The 19229-nt window shown below is 41.4% G+C and overlaps 1 protein-coding gene across 8 annotated transcripts in view; it reads right to left on the bottom strand.

Annotated features, from left to right (window-relative positions):
* POSTN (periostin) overlaps positions 1–4310 on the bottom strand; it is a 75417-nt gene extending 71107 nt beyond the window's left edge. For all 8 annotated transcript variants that reach the window (XM_075592057.1, XM_075592056.1, XM_075592061.1 and 5 more), the window contains exons 1-2: positions 4131–4310; positions 2445–2543 (exon numbers count right to left, since the gene is read on the bottom strand). In XM_075592057.1, coding sequence (XP_075448172.1) covers positions 2445–2543; positions 4131–4255 — 224 coding nt within the window. In that variant the 5' untranslated portion in view covers positions 4256–4310. The remainder of the gene's footprint in view (positions 1–2444; positions 2544–4130) is intronic.
* Between the last annotated feature and the right edge of the window lie 14919 nt (positions 4311–19229).

The following is a 19229-nucleotide window of genomic DNA, read 5'->3' as shown; positions in this document are numbered from 1 at the left end:
GTGGTACACTTTTTATTTTTTGTAAATTTGCCAAATCTACTACATTTCACAGGGAGTGGGGATGAGGGAAAGAGGAAATAGCGGGGAACGGGGTAGATGAGACAGAATGGGGGAGAGGAGGCGTTAACGATTTACATGTAGTAGAGTAGTTAATGACTTATATACCTTCAAAACAACTGAGATACCTGGGAAAAATGCTAATGTGAACCATTTGAATATGCTTTGCTTACTCAAGTGAGGGTACAGTATTTACATATTTAAATTAACTTACTTCCCATCTATACAAGGTGTTCATATGTATCTCCCCACCAGTGGTGTAGCTAGACATGAGCGGGTCCCGGGGCAAAAAAATGTCCGGACCCCATTAATATTATTAATGCTGTAAAAAAAATATTCCTCCCCCATCCTCTCCCCCCATCCTCTCCCCCATCCTATCCCCTATCCTCTCTCTAATCACCAGCTCCCCCTCACCAGCCCCCCCTCACCAGCTCTCTGAGAAGGAGTGGCACAGTGAGTAAAGAACCTGACTGGCACTGTCAGTGCAGGAGAACATGGTTCAATTCCCGGTTCAATTCCTGGGCTCCATGTGACCTTGGGCAAGTCACCTTATCTCCTTATGCATCAGGCACCAAAAAAATAGATTGTAAGCTCCATAGGGCATTTTGCCATTATAATGGTGCAGAGTGAGTTATCCAAGATCTTTTCTCAGAAATAAACATCTGAATTATTCCATTAAAATTTCATTTTTATTTCAACAAATAACTGATTTGTTTCCTTAGAAGTTGACATCTATGGAGTGTTTTTTTTTTTTTTGGAGCAATAGAAGTAAAGGGATTGAAAGTTTTGTTGAAGTTTGCAATATGGTGGAAATGTTGTTAAAATATTAAAAAGTTCTCAGAACAAATTACCAGGTCACATGACCCTAAAATTATTCAACATGACCTTTTACATAATGCCATTAAAAAAAATAATGTAAAAAAAATTGGAACATTTTGAGCAATGTAAAAGTTTGCAAAAGTTTTGCAAAAATGCAACATGTTTAAAAATGTTGTGAACCACCTTTGAAGACATTCTCCCATCTCTATTAGGAGAAAGATCCTTACCACTCATTATAATATTATGAATTAATTTTTGTCTCAACTGACATTTGCAGCATATGGAAAAAAACTTGGATGAACAAGATGCAGATGTGGGAATATGGAAAAGTATAATAAATCATAGTGATGTTATGTATGCACAAAGGGACTCAACTGCTGTAGGTAAAAATCCATTATTAATCCCCAACAATTCTTACTATTTATGACTATCATTGTCTACTTTATTACCTTCACATTAGGAAGTCCTCTGCAATTCTATATTTCCATGCAATTTAATGTAACTATTTTAGCTACTATAATTGTGACAGACATATTAAGGTTTGCTAGGACTTCTTTCACTTATGTTTTCTTTAATCCGGCCCAATTGCACAAATGTACAGTAGCCGGCTTCATTGTCTTCTTTTGATGGAATATGGTAGGATATGTTGCAATATTCTGCACCAACACTGTCATTCAATCTTGTGGAAACTATTCTGCATTATAACAGGATATGCTGTGTTTTCTGGAGGAACAATGAAATGAAATCTGATACACCTACTGATGAGTTGAGCTAAACTCAATGCCATTTGTTCATTTTAATAGGGGGGTGGGGTAAAAGTGTTTCTACTAAGCATGAAATTGTGCTATGAGTCCAAGTCCAAGTTGTGCTATGCTGCAGTATATTAAAGTCGGTTGAATGACTGGAAACTCACAGTTAAAAAACAAGTCCATGTTTAATGAATATGATGATCATATACATTATTTGCATCATATTATACGTTGTTATTGATAAACATGATACTACTTTATAACATGTCCTTATTTGTACATCAGCTTTCAATACAATGTGTCTCTTCTTCAGATCTCTGAAAATGTCTACTATTTGAAGAAGAGGCTTGCAGGCTAAGCTGATAATTACAAACTACATCCACATAGAAGTGTCATGGTCCTAAAAAGGGTAATTTTATGAAAACTATTACTTAAAAAGTCACTACTACAAAATTTATATTAAGGAACTTAAGTCACTGGTCCCTCTTACATTCTTTTGGTTCTTTATTTGTCACAGCTTTTATATATATATATATATATATATATATATATATATATATATATATTTTTTTTATTTTTTTTTAAATTACAACATATATCTTTCCATTTTGATTCACTGAAAAAAAGTTGTGAAATACAAACAAAAGGCTAATTTTATACAATAACATAATAGGGAAGACATGAAAGTGGTGAGCTTTGGCTTGCAGTTATATTTTTATTTAATGACATAAGTTTAGTGTTTTTTTTCATACAACCTCAGTAGCTGGGAATGATCAGATATAAAAATAAACAGTCAATGCTAAGTTTATTAAAACTTACGCTTTCTTGCCACAGATAGCCCCTTGGTGCCAGTTTTTGCATGTACTGAAATATTTCTTTTTAGTTCCCATAACTTGTTGCAGAGCACAGACATTCGGACTAAAAAAGGAAGGAAAATAATTAGAAGGTCCCATTGTTCTTTTTTTGTCTGGTTTTCAGTCACAGTAAAGTAAAACACATTTTAAACTCCAATAAAAACAGCTATTACTTCCACACTCCACAGTTCTGTTTCACTAATGGAGAAACAGAGAAGGTTTTGTGAATGTTCAGTTTTACAAGGATGCCAGTTGTGCTGGAACATGTTAAACTGTGTTTTATAGCATTTCTTTTGGGAGATCACATCCATTAAGAGCTGAAGTTGTAAACCACACCAATAATTTTTCTTTACTTTATGACCCTAGCATATGTTCAGAAAAAGGTGAAAGGTTATTTATTTGTTCAGAAAACCATCTGTCTTCTGTAATTCAATCAGTTGTTTCTTATATCCATCATCAATGATTGGGATACCAAACACACCTAAGTAAATAGTATGATAATTGCCTTGAAAATATGGTCAGGCTGACATTTCAGGATGAGGGTCCAAAAATTTGAATTACTGCACTGGCAATCCCCATTTGTTACACGTGTGACAAAACAGCAGTGTGATTTCAAACTGCTTTGGGTATTGGTGCAGCAAATTGCATTTCTAATTTTTATTTTTACAATGTAAATAATGAAAGCATGAAAACGTTTGATTAGCAATGTACTGTATCAATATACATCATATTATTTGTATCTGCTGTTTGAGACTAATTGAGAGTAGCAAATTAGGGCTGTTCTTTGTCCTCTACAATTCATTATTTAAAGCTTTCTCACAGAATACTAACAGCTGTAGAAGAATAAAATGTGAGACTTGTATTAAATTCTAATTTTACAAAATATTTCTACTTTAACTGTACACAAATAAGTAGCACATATTTCTTTAACATATACGAGTATATGTTTTAGATGGCAAATGATACAACCTCCAATGTTGCATTGTTATAGACAAAGGAAACATATTGTACAGGTTGAATTTCTTTTCCTTAACTATCTGATGTCAGAAGGGTCTGCAATTTGTTGATTTGCCACTCTGGCACCAGAGGTGACAACAAACAAAACAGAACTTACTATTTGACAAATGAACACAATGTAATTACTTCAATAATTCAAACAAACACATATTGCAAACATTACAGATAATCCAGTTTATGCATAACTGTACATATGTTGCATAAATAAAGGAACAATGACTCTCTCCACACCAAACAAACTACTCTTAAAGTTTGATGTGTCAGGCACAAGGTCAGACATTTCAACTCAGCAGGGTTCTGCAACTGTTACTCTCTTTATCCTATAAAGGTTGTCCTGTAAGAATCTGTGACTTCTAGCTTGGTTGGCACTTATGCCATACTGTAGCCCAGAGAAGCAATATTAAGCAGAATAACAAAATATATGATATAGTACAAAGTAAACAATTGGTAACAATTAGTGCAGCAATAAAACAAAAATGGTGCACCTTCTTTTCTTTGTTCCTTAACATTGTTAGAAGCATCAGCATCAATATTCTCATATTGTTCAAAGAAAAAATATCAACAAACAGGTTTTATTTGCAATTATTGTTTGTCTGCATATTTTTAGCATGCAAACCAACAAAAACACACTTACCCCTGTTTCTTTGCCCTTATGCGACTGTGGGACAAGATCCTGTCATAATAAGCAGAGGATTCTGCATGATCAAAAGCAGAAAGTACAAATATGGCAAAGATGGATAAAAATAAGAGCTTCATCATTTAGTTCCCCAATTGCTCCTTGTTAATGAAAAAGAAGAACTGCCAAATGATATAGGCGTTCTCAGTTTATATACAGACTAGAAGTCTGTGGGAGGGGAGCAGTGTATCAACCTGAGACATGTACCACCCTCTAAGAAAGATCAGCAACTGTTACAATAGTTATGTTCACTTTAAGTAACACGTTGTTGTTTCTAGCTTTACAGTGAAATACTAGAGTATATTATCCCAGTGTTGTGAAATCAGAGAAATACAACTATTATGCAGTGATTTCACAGGCATTCTTTTTAAAGATTTTATACATACAGTACTGTATGTCCTTAAGTCACCCAGCTTTTATTTTGCTCTAAAAATGAATATAGTTTGGATGAATCAACCCTGGCTATAACAAATAATGTTGTGACCTGTACTGTGCTGTATGGTTCATAATACTGTATGTGGTATTTTACATGCACAACGAGAAGCTTACAATGTAACTGTATTGCCCAAAATAAATCAATGTTTGAAAACATGGTTAAACTTCTTATAACTAACACTATTCGCTTCTCAGCGTCTATACATTTATTGTACAGTTTTTTTAAAGCAACATTCTCCAACTAATGTATATTCCAAACTCTGCTATACAAGCATTGTATGCGAGTAGAGATGTGCACAATTTTCAACAAAGTTGGCAAATCTGATGAAAATTGTCTCCCCCTCCCCCCCAAGGTTTTTGCATAAGTCAGCAACCTTTCGCGCTAAAGAATTCACCAAACATTATAAGTCAATGTGCAAGGCCACCTGTATAATGCCATTTACTGCCATTTTCATAACATTTTCTGAAATTCATGCAAAACTTTGACAAAATTGGTAACAGTCAGAAATGGCAAAATTGGTGAAAAGGTGCCCATTTTAGAGCTATGAGAACTAGAACCAGAATGTAGAGAAAAAAAAAACCAAAATGTATGGAACATTTTGCAAAGCACCTTTGAAGACATATTCCTTTGCCATATGGAAATCATGACAGTGAGAGAGTTCCTGAACCCTAACCAATGAGCTCGCAGTCTTGGAGGAAGCAAAGTAAATACCACTGGTCAGGATGTAGATGTAATGTGAACCATTTGTGTGTGAAGATGTGTGGAAAACCCTGCAATTAACATTTACACATGCTGAGGCATGAATTACAAACACACTCACATTCTGCACTCCCATATAGCATTTGGATTACATCAGAGGCAATACACATTGGCCTAATTTGAAGCCCACTGCCCCAATCCATTTTAAAGCAAAAAGGAAACAAAGTAACCTAAATATTCAGCTGTGAGCATGTTGAAAGTGAAAACAATAACTGATACAGTATATGCGGTGTTAGAACGGTACATTTGTTGTAGGTGCTGTATACTGTAGATCAGAGCTTTCCAAACTGTGTGTCACGACACGTTAGTGTGTCGGCTGCAGTGTGTAAGTGTGTCGGCTGCAGTGTGTAAGTGTGTCACGCGAACGTAACAAGAAACCTCTGAGCGGTGCGGAAAGTGGGGGGCGCATGCTTATTTAGGGGGGGCGCAGGCATTTAGGGCCACCAACAGGGGGTTTGCTGGGCCGTGCGCCGTCTCCTAGACAAAACTGGTCACCACAGGGTGACATGCGCGTACTGGGGGAAAATAAATAAATAAAAATCCCCCCACCTGACTGGTTGGCGCACAGCCAATCTCTATTGGAGCTGCACATTTTGGAGGCGCCTTTGGAGCGAGTAGGTAAGTACAGCTCCATGCCCCCCCTAGTCCGATTTGGCCCCCCTGCTCCGATTTGCCCCCCGTGTGTCCGATCCCCGTTTGTGTGTAATAGTGTGCAAGAGTGTGTGTGAATGAATACAGACACCAATCCACAGTCAGTCACCCAGCCTCCCACTCCCACACCCACTCTCCCACTCTCCCACTCTCTCTCTCTCTCTCTCTCTCTCTCTCTCTCTCTCTCTCTCTCTCTCTCTCTCTCTCTCTCTCTCTCCTCTCTCTCTCTCTCTCTCTCTCTCTCTCTCTCATCTCTCTCTCTCTCTCTCTCTCTCTCTCTCTCTCTCTCTGTGTCACTCATAAATGACAACAATTTTGGAAATGTATGTTATCTTACAAATCATATATTTAAAAAAATATAAATGAAAGGTTTTCATGAGATATGTTGTGTCCCCCATACATTTTGTTATTACAATTTATGTATGTGTCCCTATCTCTTATAAGGGGTTAGTTTAACCTCTGGTTTGCTAGTAATACAGATTTACTGTGTCGCGAAACGATGCATGTCTTGAAAAGTTTGGAAAGCTCTGCTGTAGATACTTACAGTAGGTTGCAAAACATACCCCTAATATTGGCTGGAAGTTATCTTGTAGTAGCATTGTCTTTTTTTAGACTGTTTATGAAGTTTAACAACAAATATATTACTAATTACTGAACTGAAGTGTGCACTGTGTGAGTTGAAATAGCAGTACCCCCAGTTCCACGAAACATATTTCCTTCTTGTACTGTATATCACCAGTTTTAGTTACAGTATATCCTAGTGGGGTTATGTATTACATTGGGATAGTGCTGACCGGGTACTAAAGCATACAGAAGCTTCATTTCAAGTCAATGGGGGTTTCTGTATGATCAGCAAAATTGACCTTTATTAAATGATCCCCAAAGGTTGCTATTATTTCTACTATTGTTTATTAGAACTGCCTTCCATTTGAAGGTAGCGGCCACTGGAATTTTAGTTTAATCTAATTTTATTCTGATATTTTTTTCTAACCAGGCAAACTACAATAGGAATTTTCAGAGGTATCCTACTTAAAAGGTGCAAAAATGTTTAGGATGGGCCTCTAGAAATGTGGAGGGATGCCTTTTCCAAGGAAAAAGAAGAACATTGTTTGTTTTGTACTGTATTTTAGAGCAAAGGAATTGCCACTTGAAGACAATAAGGAGCTCATTCAATTAGCCCTGAAGCAGTCAATCACGTTGTGATCGGCTACTTCATGGCTTATTGAAAAAGATCCTATAAACCTAATTCTTTACAGTCCAATGCAACCATTTGGGAACGTTTTTGACTGGAAATTCCCCCATTGAATCTGCATTGGGCTACAGTATATAGAATTAACCTTCATTCAAAGAACAAGGGTTTACAAAAAAAGTGATTTATCACACATCCATTCAAGAAACCAAGTAGCATGATCAGAATCTTAAAATGGGCTCTTCATCTGAATATTTTCACTTAAATCACCTCTTCTGCATTGAACAGCACTTACAATATTTTTTAGCAGGTACCATACTTATTTGGATTTGAATATACTGTATCAAAAGAGGCCTGCTTTTAGCATGGGCCTCTGATACAGAGGAACACTTAGTTGGGTTTATATGTTTCTTCAAAACAAATACAGATAAGCCTAGTGCTTTAGGAGTCTGCAATGCATCAGAGAGCAGAGAGTTCTGACCCTCTAGCACAAAAGAGGTTATTTAGGATGGTTGTGGAATGTTGAGCCTTCAGGCCTCTTAAAATCTTATAACATTCCTGCATGACACAGCTCTTCAACTAACTTCAACACCTTGTTAACAACACACCTAGAAAGTCATATGACTTTTAGCATATACTGTAGGCTTTTTAAATGTCCACACATGAAAAAATAAGAACATTTTAGTTTATTTGCTAACATTTATTAGAGATATTCTCAACTGCATGACATAAGTTGTCTAAAAAAAATACACAATGTAAAGCAGGAAAATCGCGAAGTTATTTTTTTTTATTTTTTTATATGCGTATCTTGACAAAATAACTTTAACCATAAACATTAAATATCTTCTATAGATCTTATCTCTTCAAAGTCATTCCTTACTATTTTGTAGCTTGCCACAAAATGGTTTGCAGCTGAGCTCATAGACTGTGAAACACACAGATAGGCATATTGCACTAAATGACAATTCAAAGATGTCTGTATTTGATTTCCTCTGACTTGTGCTTCTCTGGAGACCTCTAGTGGCAAAATCAAATATTATTTCCAATAAAAATGTTGTGCTGAATATATTATATTCCGTACCAATTATTATTTTATTTCCATGTTCCTGTTTAAAAATTACAATTATTAGTGGACTTCATAACAGCTATTTTCTACCTTACTGATTTTCCAAATGATAACAAATACACCAAATACAAAAACCTACACACTTCCATAAATTTCCTTAGAAAGCCACCAAACTAATGTGGGAAGAACTTTCGTGGACAATTTCACAACTTTCTTTTAACACTTTATTTACCTGTTAAACATTGGCATACCTTTTGCCGTGTTTCAATTGTAGTTATTCTTTAACAATACAACACAGCTTTCTAACTGCACATGCACACCTAGACCATTACTATCTACATGAGACATTGATGAATCTTAAACTCCAACTGCCGGATACACTTATATTGGAATATCAGTTTCATCACCACCTTGGTTTCCTCACTAATAAACTTCAAAATGCCCTCATTAAAGGAGCAACCCTTGCTGTAAACATGATATCCCCAGTTTCGCGAATCACAACTATCCCCACTGATTCACTCTGATCTGGGATCCATGCCATGATCACATTCACCCATCAGTTCCATAAAAAAAAACAGAAAGCACAACTGGGAACCGTGTACGTTTATAGCAAATATTTATATAAAAAAATGCAAGCAAAAGCTCCCATATAAAATTGAGTGTACATATAGTACAGAAAAGGGGAGAGATTAGGGAGTGATCAACTGAACCATACTAATTGAAATGATGAATGATGAATTAACAAATCCAATCGATAATTGTGAAATGGGTGCAAACTGTGAACTGAAAAGTGAATCAGTAAAAAATGAAGAGTACAAAGTGATTGTACCCCAAAGAAAATTCACTTAAATGCACAACACTAGTTAAGATATAACTTTTATTATTAATTACTTAAAACATATATTACCAAGTGTGTATGTAACAAAGTTTAAAAATAAATGAAATCTAATAACACATGCATCAGAGTCTCCTCTCATGTATGAACACTCCTACTTAAAAGTAGGGTGATGGAGACTAAGGGGGTCATGCACTAATCAGTGATAAATGGGTTTTCTGGGTGCTATGCACAAAGCAGTGATAAGTGCTTTTAAGTGAGATACATTCCTTTATAGCGTGATACTGCCTGTTGTGAGATTCACAAAGCAGTGATAACACTGCAGAATCGTGCTATACTGGCATTTTTTCCCACTTAAAAGCACTAATCACTGCTTTATGAATCTCATAGCAGACAGTATCACGCTATAAAGGCATTTATCTCACTTAAAAGACTTATCACTGTTTTGTGAATCTCACAGCAGACAATATCACGCTATAATGGCTTTTTATCTCACTTAAAAGCACTTATCACTGCTTAGTGCATGACCCCCTAATTGCTGCAATCAGCCAGGGTGGGGCAACCCACCAGATCAGTGAATAGCTCAGATGGTAAGTGAAAAGTGCTAACAGTTGATATGGGGTAATTCCTAAGCATACATGTATCCCATTAGAACTAATCAGTGCTACCCACACTGCACTACAATAAATAGTAGATATAAATATATAAATTTGATCTAATGCAGCACAGGTAACACTCAAGTCCACAGTAAGACAAACCGTTTTATGTACCCCTTGCACAGTATAAATGCATATGTAGCATGTTACTAACAACACCAGTGTATCAAGGGGCACAGTGTGAATAACCAATACTGCTTAATGGATGGCAAGTACACTTCCTCTCTGTTAGAGTACACATGAATAGTAACCTGATGGTATATAGAGGCTATAATACTGATCAACTGACTGGAGAACACTGTTTTAAAACAGCTTCATAACGGATACTGATGACAACATCACGTGCCCAACGCACGTTACCCTCTAGCTACAGAGCTTCGTCAGGGACAATTTTGCAATGGAGGGGGAGCGGAGCTTATTTATACCCCACCATAAACAGTCCGCCATTGCGCATGCGCAAAAAAGCGCATGCGGAATCAAATGCGAACATCATGTAGAGTGTGTGCTATAAATCACATAATTAATGTTACCATTACCTCGGTGGACAGCCGGTCGACATTGTATGTATGTATATAATTAATAGACTCAATTGCCAGATGAAACTCATCCGATGACACTACTGTGCATGCGTGGGGAGATAGGCTCTACATTTAAAGCCACATATCTCCTTTTGGCCACTGCGCATGTGCCCCTTATGGTCAAATCTTCAATGTGAGCTGGAGGAGTACTGAACTGCCTACACATTCATTAGTTATACTGCGCATGTGTACGGTGCCTCATATTATTGCCTGTGTACATAAGCTTAGCAGCATCCATTCACAAATGAAGCTGACCAAATAACGCTAGTGCGCCTGCGTGGGGAGATAGATTTTATACTCTCTACCGCTATTCTCCTTCTAACCACTGTGCATGCGCCCCTAGCGGTCAAGTCTTCGAATGTGCAGATGTGAGCAGACAGACTCATAGACTGCTCATATATACAGTAATTATATTGCGCATATGTAAATAAACATACTCTACAATGCCTGATGTTATATCATCTCAAAAGAGAGGATATAGGCTTTCACTTTGAGGAACATAGACATAACTTGGCGTTAGTACACACATCAACTTAACTTCAAAATGTCCTCATTAAAAGAGCAATTCTTGCTGTAAAAATGATATCCCCAGTTTCGCGAATCACAACTATCCCCACTGATTCACTCTGATCTGGGATCCTTGCCATGATCACATTCACCCATAAGTTCCATAAACAAAAACAGAAAGCACATCTGGGAACCGTGAACGTTTATAGCAAATATTTATATTAAAAAATGCAAGCAAAAGCTCACATATAAAATTGAGTGTACCTATAGTACACATTTGCATCAACTGTCTTGATACCGGCCCTTTCAGAAGACCACTCAGGCACGTAAATAGGTCATACAGATACAGGAGCCCTGATGAAGTGTAATGACACGAAAAATGTAGTGACATCGTAACACCCAAAACGATATGGAAGTGTTTTGAAGTACCTTGTGGCTCGGAGAATCTCTGGTGTAGCGCTTGTGAAAAGTTGCTCCTCGATCTGCCTGACCTATTCTCATGTCTGAGTGGACTACAGAAAGGGTCAGTATCTTCAAGATGGTTGATGCACTTGGTTCTACATGTCAGTCTTTGCTTGCTTCTTTTTGCATGAATATGTGCTATAAACTTACACAGTTTCCGTTGTGATTTCTTTCTTTGGTTATGTAAGCTCCTTGAGACAGGAAGCTCCTTCCAAATGTCTCAATTGGTCTTACACGTACATTTACTCCCTCCTACATTGTACTGCACTGTGGTATATGCTGGTGCCATACAAATAAATGATGATAATAATAATAATAATAATGTCAAAGTCAGCCCATTAATTGAGAGAGTGGAGCTGCATGGGGATCTAAAGGGGATCACACCAAAAGACACCTGAAGTTCATCGTGTTGGAATTCTACTTTGCTGTATTCTTGGGTTCCAGTCTGCCATAAAATCTGAAGCTTGAGTAATACCTTTCCTAACCCCATAGTTACCTCAATTGTTTTTACTGAGCGCCTTTCTGCTAGAGCAGGGATTTCAAACAGAGGGTTCGTGAGATATCACCAAAGGGTTTACTTAACAAATATACACTGTATGCTATGGATGATCCCAGGTAGTGTGGGCTCTGCGGACTTGATGAGGCCCCAAACTTCACCTTATGGTGGGTGGTATCCGGCGTCTCCAGATATATTAAAATCCAGAACTTGTTAATAGAGTCCTTATAAGAGATGTGTGCAGATGCAATGGAGACAGGTTTTAAGGTGAAATTAAAATAAATGTGTCATGCCTGTTCCTTTAAACAATACTGCAAACAAACATATACATAAAACAATAAACAAATATCCGTGTGTAAGGGCTAACTTACTTCCCCAGTCCCTCTCTATATGACTGAGAGGGGACAGCCCCTTACCCACATCACTCCAAAGTCTCAGTGGTACCTTAACGCAGGTGGCCCTTCAGGTCAATGGTGTCCGTGTAGGTGTCTGCTTGAGGGTCCATGTATGAAAGGAAAAAACCTAGGCACTGCGGATTTCTGCATAGAAAATTTATTAGCCAATAGTTTACGTTTCAGCCTCCAGGGCCTTTCTCAAAAGCAAATGGCATTGCAACTTTTTTTCCCTTGGGGAGTGCAGCATTACCCTTCAAACTGCTTGAGGGGCCTGGCATAGAAGTCTGGTCCCCTTTTGTCTTGCTCCCAGAACACAACCCTCCTTTTCCTTATGTCCGATCCCTTGTGAGATAAGGAGTCTCCTTCCTGTTTCTCAGATCAGGCTTTTTCTAAAAGTCCTAGTCAGCCAGGTGGACTCTGGTTGATTGCCTATGTGCAATTAACCAGCACGCTGCCGGATTTAGAGACACTTTTCCTCAAACTTTTCCCACACTGTTTGTGGGAAGCTCTGGCTTACCATGGCCAAAGTCCATCCTTCCATTCTCCCTCGAGATATCTCTGCGGCTCGAATAAGAGTGCGAGAACCCTCAGTCCCGCTGGGATTGGAGCCCTTACTCGAGGTTATTAGTGACTCCTCCAGAAGGTGCTTGAGATCAGCACTCCTCAGTCGCTCGAGGAGGACTTTTTCCAAGTACAGTCTTTCTACTGACTGCATGGTCATGAGATTTCCCATGTGTTGGGTGATCCTCTCTTTGTAGGCAGACTGTATGGCGACAGTCGCAGAGATTTTACGCAACTAGCTTTCTCTCTGCATATTTTCCGTGGACTATAATTTAGCACTAAGGGGGTTATGCACTAAGCAGTGATAAGTCATTTTAAGAGCGCAAAGTGCTCTTAGAACGTGAAGTTCCGCCGAGCGCTATTCACTAAGCCGCGCAAAGAGGCACTTTGCGTTCTAAAACAGACTTTTTCTTGAAATTTTTTCAAAGTCCAACTTTGCTCGTACGATCAGCTGTTTGCGCTGAATCCTGCCCTTCTGCGAGATTCACTAAGCAACGCAAACTGATCGTACGTGAAAGTTGCGCTGAATAAAGCTCACCAGCTAAAGGCTGGTGATAAAAAAAGCAGGACTTAGAAAAAATTATTTGTTTAAATTTTTGCATGCACAACACCAATACAACAGGCCAGCGGGTGTCCCCGGCTGACCCCGCGGGGATCCGGGGGTCCCCGGCTCACCAAGCAGGGGTCCCCGCAGGAGTGCGGAGTGCGGAGTCCGGGTGTCCCCTCGGCAGTCCCGGAGTCCCCGAGGGAATCCCGGGGTACCCGCGGGCCTGCGGTACCAATGTTGCACCTCCAAAAATAATAAACAATATTTATAACTAAATACACCCCCCTAACACATACTATACAGTAATGGGCAAAAAGACTATTATCCACATATGGATAATAATGCATTTGCCCATTTTAAGTACATATAAATTAGAATAAATACAGTAAAAACTTATTATACTTACCTTTTACAGGCACCCACGATGAAGGCCGTCTTCATCCTCGTCTTCATCCTGCCCATGCCCCTCTGGTGCTGCAAAACATGCACAACAATCACAATAGCCAATGTAATGTCCCCTAACCACTTAATCACCATAGCGTTTATTAACCACTACAGTCATTAAGGGGTTAACCCACCCTCACCCACCACTCGGGAGGCCTACATACCCTCCCCCACTAACACCCACCCCATGAGGTCTAACCACCCTCACCCACTACCCAGCCGGGAGGGCTACCCACATACCCTTGGGGCCAATACCCCCTCCCCCCACCCCCAGTATTCACAATAAAAACAATACAGCCCCACAATAAACATCATTCTATTAATTAAATACATAACCCACCCCATGTGCCCCCCCATAAATACATGATTTATTCTTTTACATACAGGGTTCATACCCCAGGCCCATGTGAGTCCACGGTGGGCCTGACGGGTCACCTCACAGACCTACAGGTTACCAGCTACTTGTTTCATACAGGGTCTGGAGGCCTGTTGGTGGGTCTCGCCAGGCACCATGGCCCACCAGGTGGTCTCCGCAGGTCACCGTGGGCCACAATTGGGTCCCCACGGTAGGCCCGCAGATGTCTGGGGGCCCCGAGTCAGACCCACAGGTGTCTGAGGGGCCTCGGGTGGTTCCCTTGGGGGTCTGGCGACCCACGGGTGGTCCCTACGGGTCCGCGGTGCCCCCACAGATGTATGGCCACCGGTTCTTCCCCGCAGGGTCACCTTCTTCCACAGTTCACCTGCAGCTTGCAATGCACGGGATAGGAAGGCCATGCAGAGGGCAAACCCCAGTGCCCAAAATATATCCTCGTGCACATAAATTGTGTGTCTGAAAGTTTTGTTTTTGTTATTGACGTATTATGATCCTATGGGACATTATACATAAAATAATTTCACTGTGACGGTTCATGGGATTCATGCTTCCCAATGTGTCCCGTCACCCCTGCTCTCTCTACCTCTGACCTTCCTCCCTCGCCTCCTCGTCCATCTGTCCCTTCTTCCTCCCGCACCCGTTCCTCTGCGGCGTGCCCGGACGTGCGTCCAGCTGTCACGCGCGTTCCCCGCAAGGTGCGCACACATCTCCAAACACCCGATCCCCTCCACGGCACTCGCAGCTCGCGGCGTCTCTCTATTTCCCCACCTGCCACATTACCTCCTTCGGTCGCTTCTCCTGCTCTCTCGCCGTCCTTGGCGAGCACCCCCGTGGCGCGACACGCCTCATGATCCCTGGCACACACTGTGCACGCGCATCCAACCCTTACAGAGGGCGCGCGCACAGATAGGCCTTCCCAGACTTCTGCTCCGCCTCCCATAGCATACAAGCCATATACCTGTGTGATTCACCTATCTCCTTCCTTCCTCCTTCTGACCTATTCCTGCAACCTCTCACTCAACCCTCTGCTCCTCCTTCCTCTCCCATTGGTGCTCACTCCTTTATAATCCCTGTCTGTCCTCTAGCTCATTGCTCTGCACAGCTTCTTGTGACCTGTGTGTGCAGTCTCTATGCTTGGCTCTCCTGTCTCTTTCAGCGCTGGTTCCTGTCCCTGCTTACCTTTGGATCTCCCTGGATTGAATTCTGCTTTGAATTGGATTGCCCTGCTTTCTCCTGCCCTTGAACCCTGCATTCGGATACGACTACGCTGCCTTCTCCAATCCTTGAACACTGGCTTACGGACATCACCACGCTGCTCTCTATTACCCCTGAACTCTGGCACACGGACATTACTATCCAAACACTGGCATCCTGGACGTTGCAAGTATACGCTAACCCTTTCTCAACAGGCCCGGCAACGCAATACCACACTCCGGGCATGCCCTCACTGCTGTGGGTGCGTGTTATAACCTTTCCCACCTCAGTACTGGGGACTGGCTAGGTCTGCGGGCATACAGGCGTTACATTATGCAGAGTCCAATAAATGCAGACCCCCCTGAGGTGGGCCAAGGTGTTTCCTTGGAATATTTACAATTTGTCAGTAGCCAACTGACCAGGAGCGAAGGGACACTGCTCTTAAAGACTGCATGACGAGGCTATTTTATAATTTTGACAAAAATTACAAAGAATGGCAAACTGCAGTGGAATGCTTTGCTGTGTTGGATGTCCTCATATGTTTGCAACAATTTGCTAATCTGTCTCGCAACAATTTGCTAATCTGTCTCTCCAGGAAACCCCAGCTGCCCCGTCACCTCTCCTGTCTCTGTGACCTACGGTAACTCAGGACCACGTATACCACCTCCCAACCGGTATGATGGGGACTCTCTCGCTTGCCGTGGATTCCTAAACCAATGCTAGGTTCAATTTGAAATGTCTCCCTCTCTTTTTCCTACCGGCCGTACCAAGGTGGCCTACATTTACGCCTCACTCACTGGTGACGCCCTCGCTTGGGCTTCTCCCCTATGGGAGCACAAACCTGAGTTGACCCAAGACTATCCTAAATTTAGGCATGAATTTCAACAAGTGTTTGACACTCCCACACGTAGGGAGACGGACGCTTTTTCTTTGTTTCATATCACACAGGCTCGAAGATCTGCTGCTAAGTACGCAATAGAGTTCCGCACCCTAGCCGCAGAAATTCAATGGAACGACAAGGCACTTGCCGCAGCATGTTGGCACGGTCTGTCTGATACTTTAAAAGATGATCTCGCAGCTCACGCCCGGCCGTCCTCTCTAGAACAACTAATTACACTCAGCATACCTATGGATCAACGTACCCAAGAACGACGTCACGAGCAACACTGTTCCCGTTCTCTTCCTCCCCGTCTGTCTCTCATAGGTCTTCTCCTTCACCCTTTCTGGCATTGGACGCTCCTGAGCCGATGCAAATCGGTAGCCAACAACCACGGGCTGCGGAGAGAATGCGACGTTGTCAGAAGGGACTCTGTTACTATTGTGGTTCCCCAGAACATCGGCTCCAGAACTGTCCCCTGAAGCCGGGAAACAGGAACACCCAGTAAAGGTAGAGGGGCTTCTACTGGGTACAATCTCTTCTTGCCCCTCTCTCCCTAAGCATCTCCCAAAGAAACTCATGCTTCCTGTAATGCTGGCGGGCTTTGACCTTCTATTAGAAGTAAAAGCTTTCATTGACTCCGGGTCTGGCGGTAACTTCCTGGATCACACCTTCGCCTCTGAGAATCAAATCCCTTTGGTCAAGAGGAAAGTGCCCATTGGTCTTGAAGCTATCAATAGACGTCTGCTTCAGCCAGCCTTCATTATCTGGGAGTCCATCCCACTTACATTGACCACTGCAGATGGTCATAAGGAGGTAATAGTTTTTGATGTCTTCCATTCTCTTACTATCCAGGTTATTCTAGGATTGCCTTGGCTACAGCTCCACAATCCGCGCATAGATTGGACCGACGTCTTACCTATCCAATGGCCTACCTCACCCGAGGCAGTGTCTACCACTTCTCCTGCTGCTGTGCTCACTGGTTTGGATACCATCCCTTCCAACCTGTCCATTCTGCTGAAGGTGTATCACGAGTTCCTGGATGTTTTCAATAAAGTACAAGCTGAGGTACTGCCTCCCCATCGTCCTTACAATTGTCCTATTTATTTAATTCCAGGAACCATCCTCCAGAAGTCAAAGTCGTATCCTTTATCCGTTCCTAAAACTGAGGCTATGACGTCTTACATCCAAGAAAATTTGGAGAAAGGATTCATCCGCAACTCCACCTCCCCCGCTGGGGCAGACTTCTTCTTCGTGAAGAGGGACGTATCCCTAAGACCCTGTATCGACTTTTGCGGACTCAAAAAAATTACGGTAAAAAAACAATATCCTCTTCCCCTATTTTCTGAACTATTCGACCTTCTACAAGGCGCCTCTATCTTCTCCAAAGTAGATTTACGAGGGGCCTATTACCTCATCCGTATAAGAGATGTGGATTAATGGAAAACCGCGTTTAATACGCGATCTGGACATTATGAGTATTTAGTGATGCCCTTCGGGCTATGCAATGCTCCTGCCGTTTTCCAAGAGTTCATGAACGATATCTTCTGGGACATGTTGGGAACATTTGTTATCGTATATTTGGATGACATTCTCATTTTCTCTAAGGATTTAGAGGAGCACATTCGCCATGCCAAACTGATACTCCCTAGGCTTTGTGCTAATCGCCTCTACGCTAAAATGGAGAAATGTTTGTTCCACCAGACGTCCACATCCTTCCTAGGCTATATTATCTCTAACCAAGGTTTTTCTATGAATCCAGAGAAATTGAAGTCTGTACTCGACTGGCCGCTGCCGAATTCTCTCAAGGCCGTGCAGCGCTTCCTTGGCTTTGCCAATGATTACCGGAAGTTCATCCGTAATTTCTCTACCATTACTTTATCCATCACCGCCTTGACTAAGAAGGGTGCTGATCCTACGACTTGGTCTCCCGAAGCCATTGACGCCTTCGAGTTTCTCAAAAAGGCCTTCGTCTCTGCACCCATCCTACGACATCCAGATACTTCGCTTCCCTTCACGTTAGAAGTTGACGCCTCTGATGTGGGAGCCGGTGCAGTAATCTCTCAGAGATCCTCTCCCCAGGAGAAGCTCTATCCCTGTGGTTTTTTTTCTCGAAAGTTGTCGTCTGCCGAGAGAAATTATGATGTTGGGAATCGTGAGCTATTGGCCATTAAATTGGCTCTTCAGGAATGGAGGCATCTTCTCGAAGGCACCAAGGAGCCTATTGCCATCCTCACCAATCACAAAAATGTACTGTATTTTGAGGGGGCTCAACGATTAGGATCTCGTCAGGCTCATTGGTCACTATTCTTCTCTCGTTTCAACTATACCATTTCTTATATTCCCGATACCAAAAATATCAAAGCAGACGCTCTCTCTCGCCAGTTCGCTACGGAGAACGACTCTAACGAATACTCTGAATCTATTCTCCCCGCCAAGTGCATAATTTCTGCCAATAATGATGATGTTTTGGATGAAATCAACAAAGCCCAGGTTCACATTCCCAGGAGATTTAGGGTGCCAGAGGGACGCTTATATGCAGCTCCACGTTTTCGCCACAAGATTCTACTTTGGGGACATTCTTCTAGATCAGCCGGTTATCCAGGCTTCAAGAGGACAGCAGATATTATTAAACAGACCTTTTGGTGGCCTGAGATGAACAAGGACATTTTTTATTTCACCAGAGCTTGTCCGGTCTGTGCCCAGAGTAAATCCGCCCATCACAAACCTTCTGGTCTCCTCATGCCTCTTCCCATTCCGGAGCAACCTTGGAAACACATCTCTATGGACTTTATTGTCAAGCTTCCCAATTCTAAAGGAATGAATACCAATAGTAGATAGATTTTCCAAGCATTCACACTTTATACACCTCAAGGGCCTCCCTAATTCTGCTACTTTGGCCGATATTTTTTCTAAGGAAATTTTCAGATTACATGGTGTTCCCATTTCAATTGTTTCTGACAGAGGTTCTCAATTCATCTCTAAATTTTGGCATGGGTTTTCCCAGAGACTTGGGATTTCCCTTCTATTT

This window comes from Ascaphus truei, chromosome 3, assembly GCF_040206685.1.
Source record: "Ascaphus truei isolate aAscTru1 chromosome 3, aAscTru1.hap1, whole genome shotgun sequence".
NCBI lineage: Eukaryota > Metazoa > Chordata > Amphibia > Anura > Ascaphidae > Ascaphus > Ascaphus truei.
This window is presented reverse-complemented; position numbering and strand designations above follow the sequence as displayed.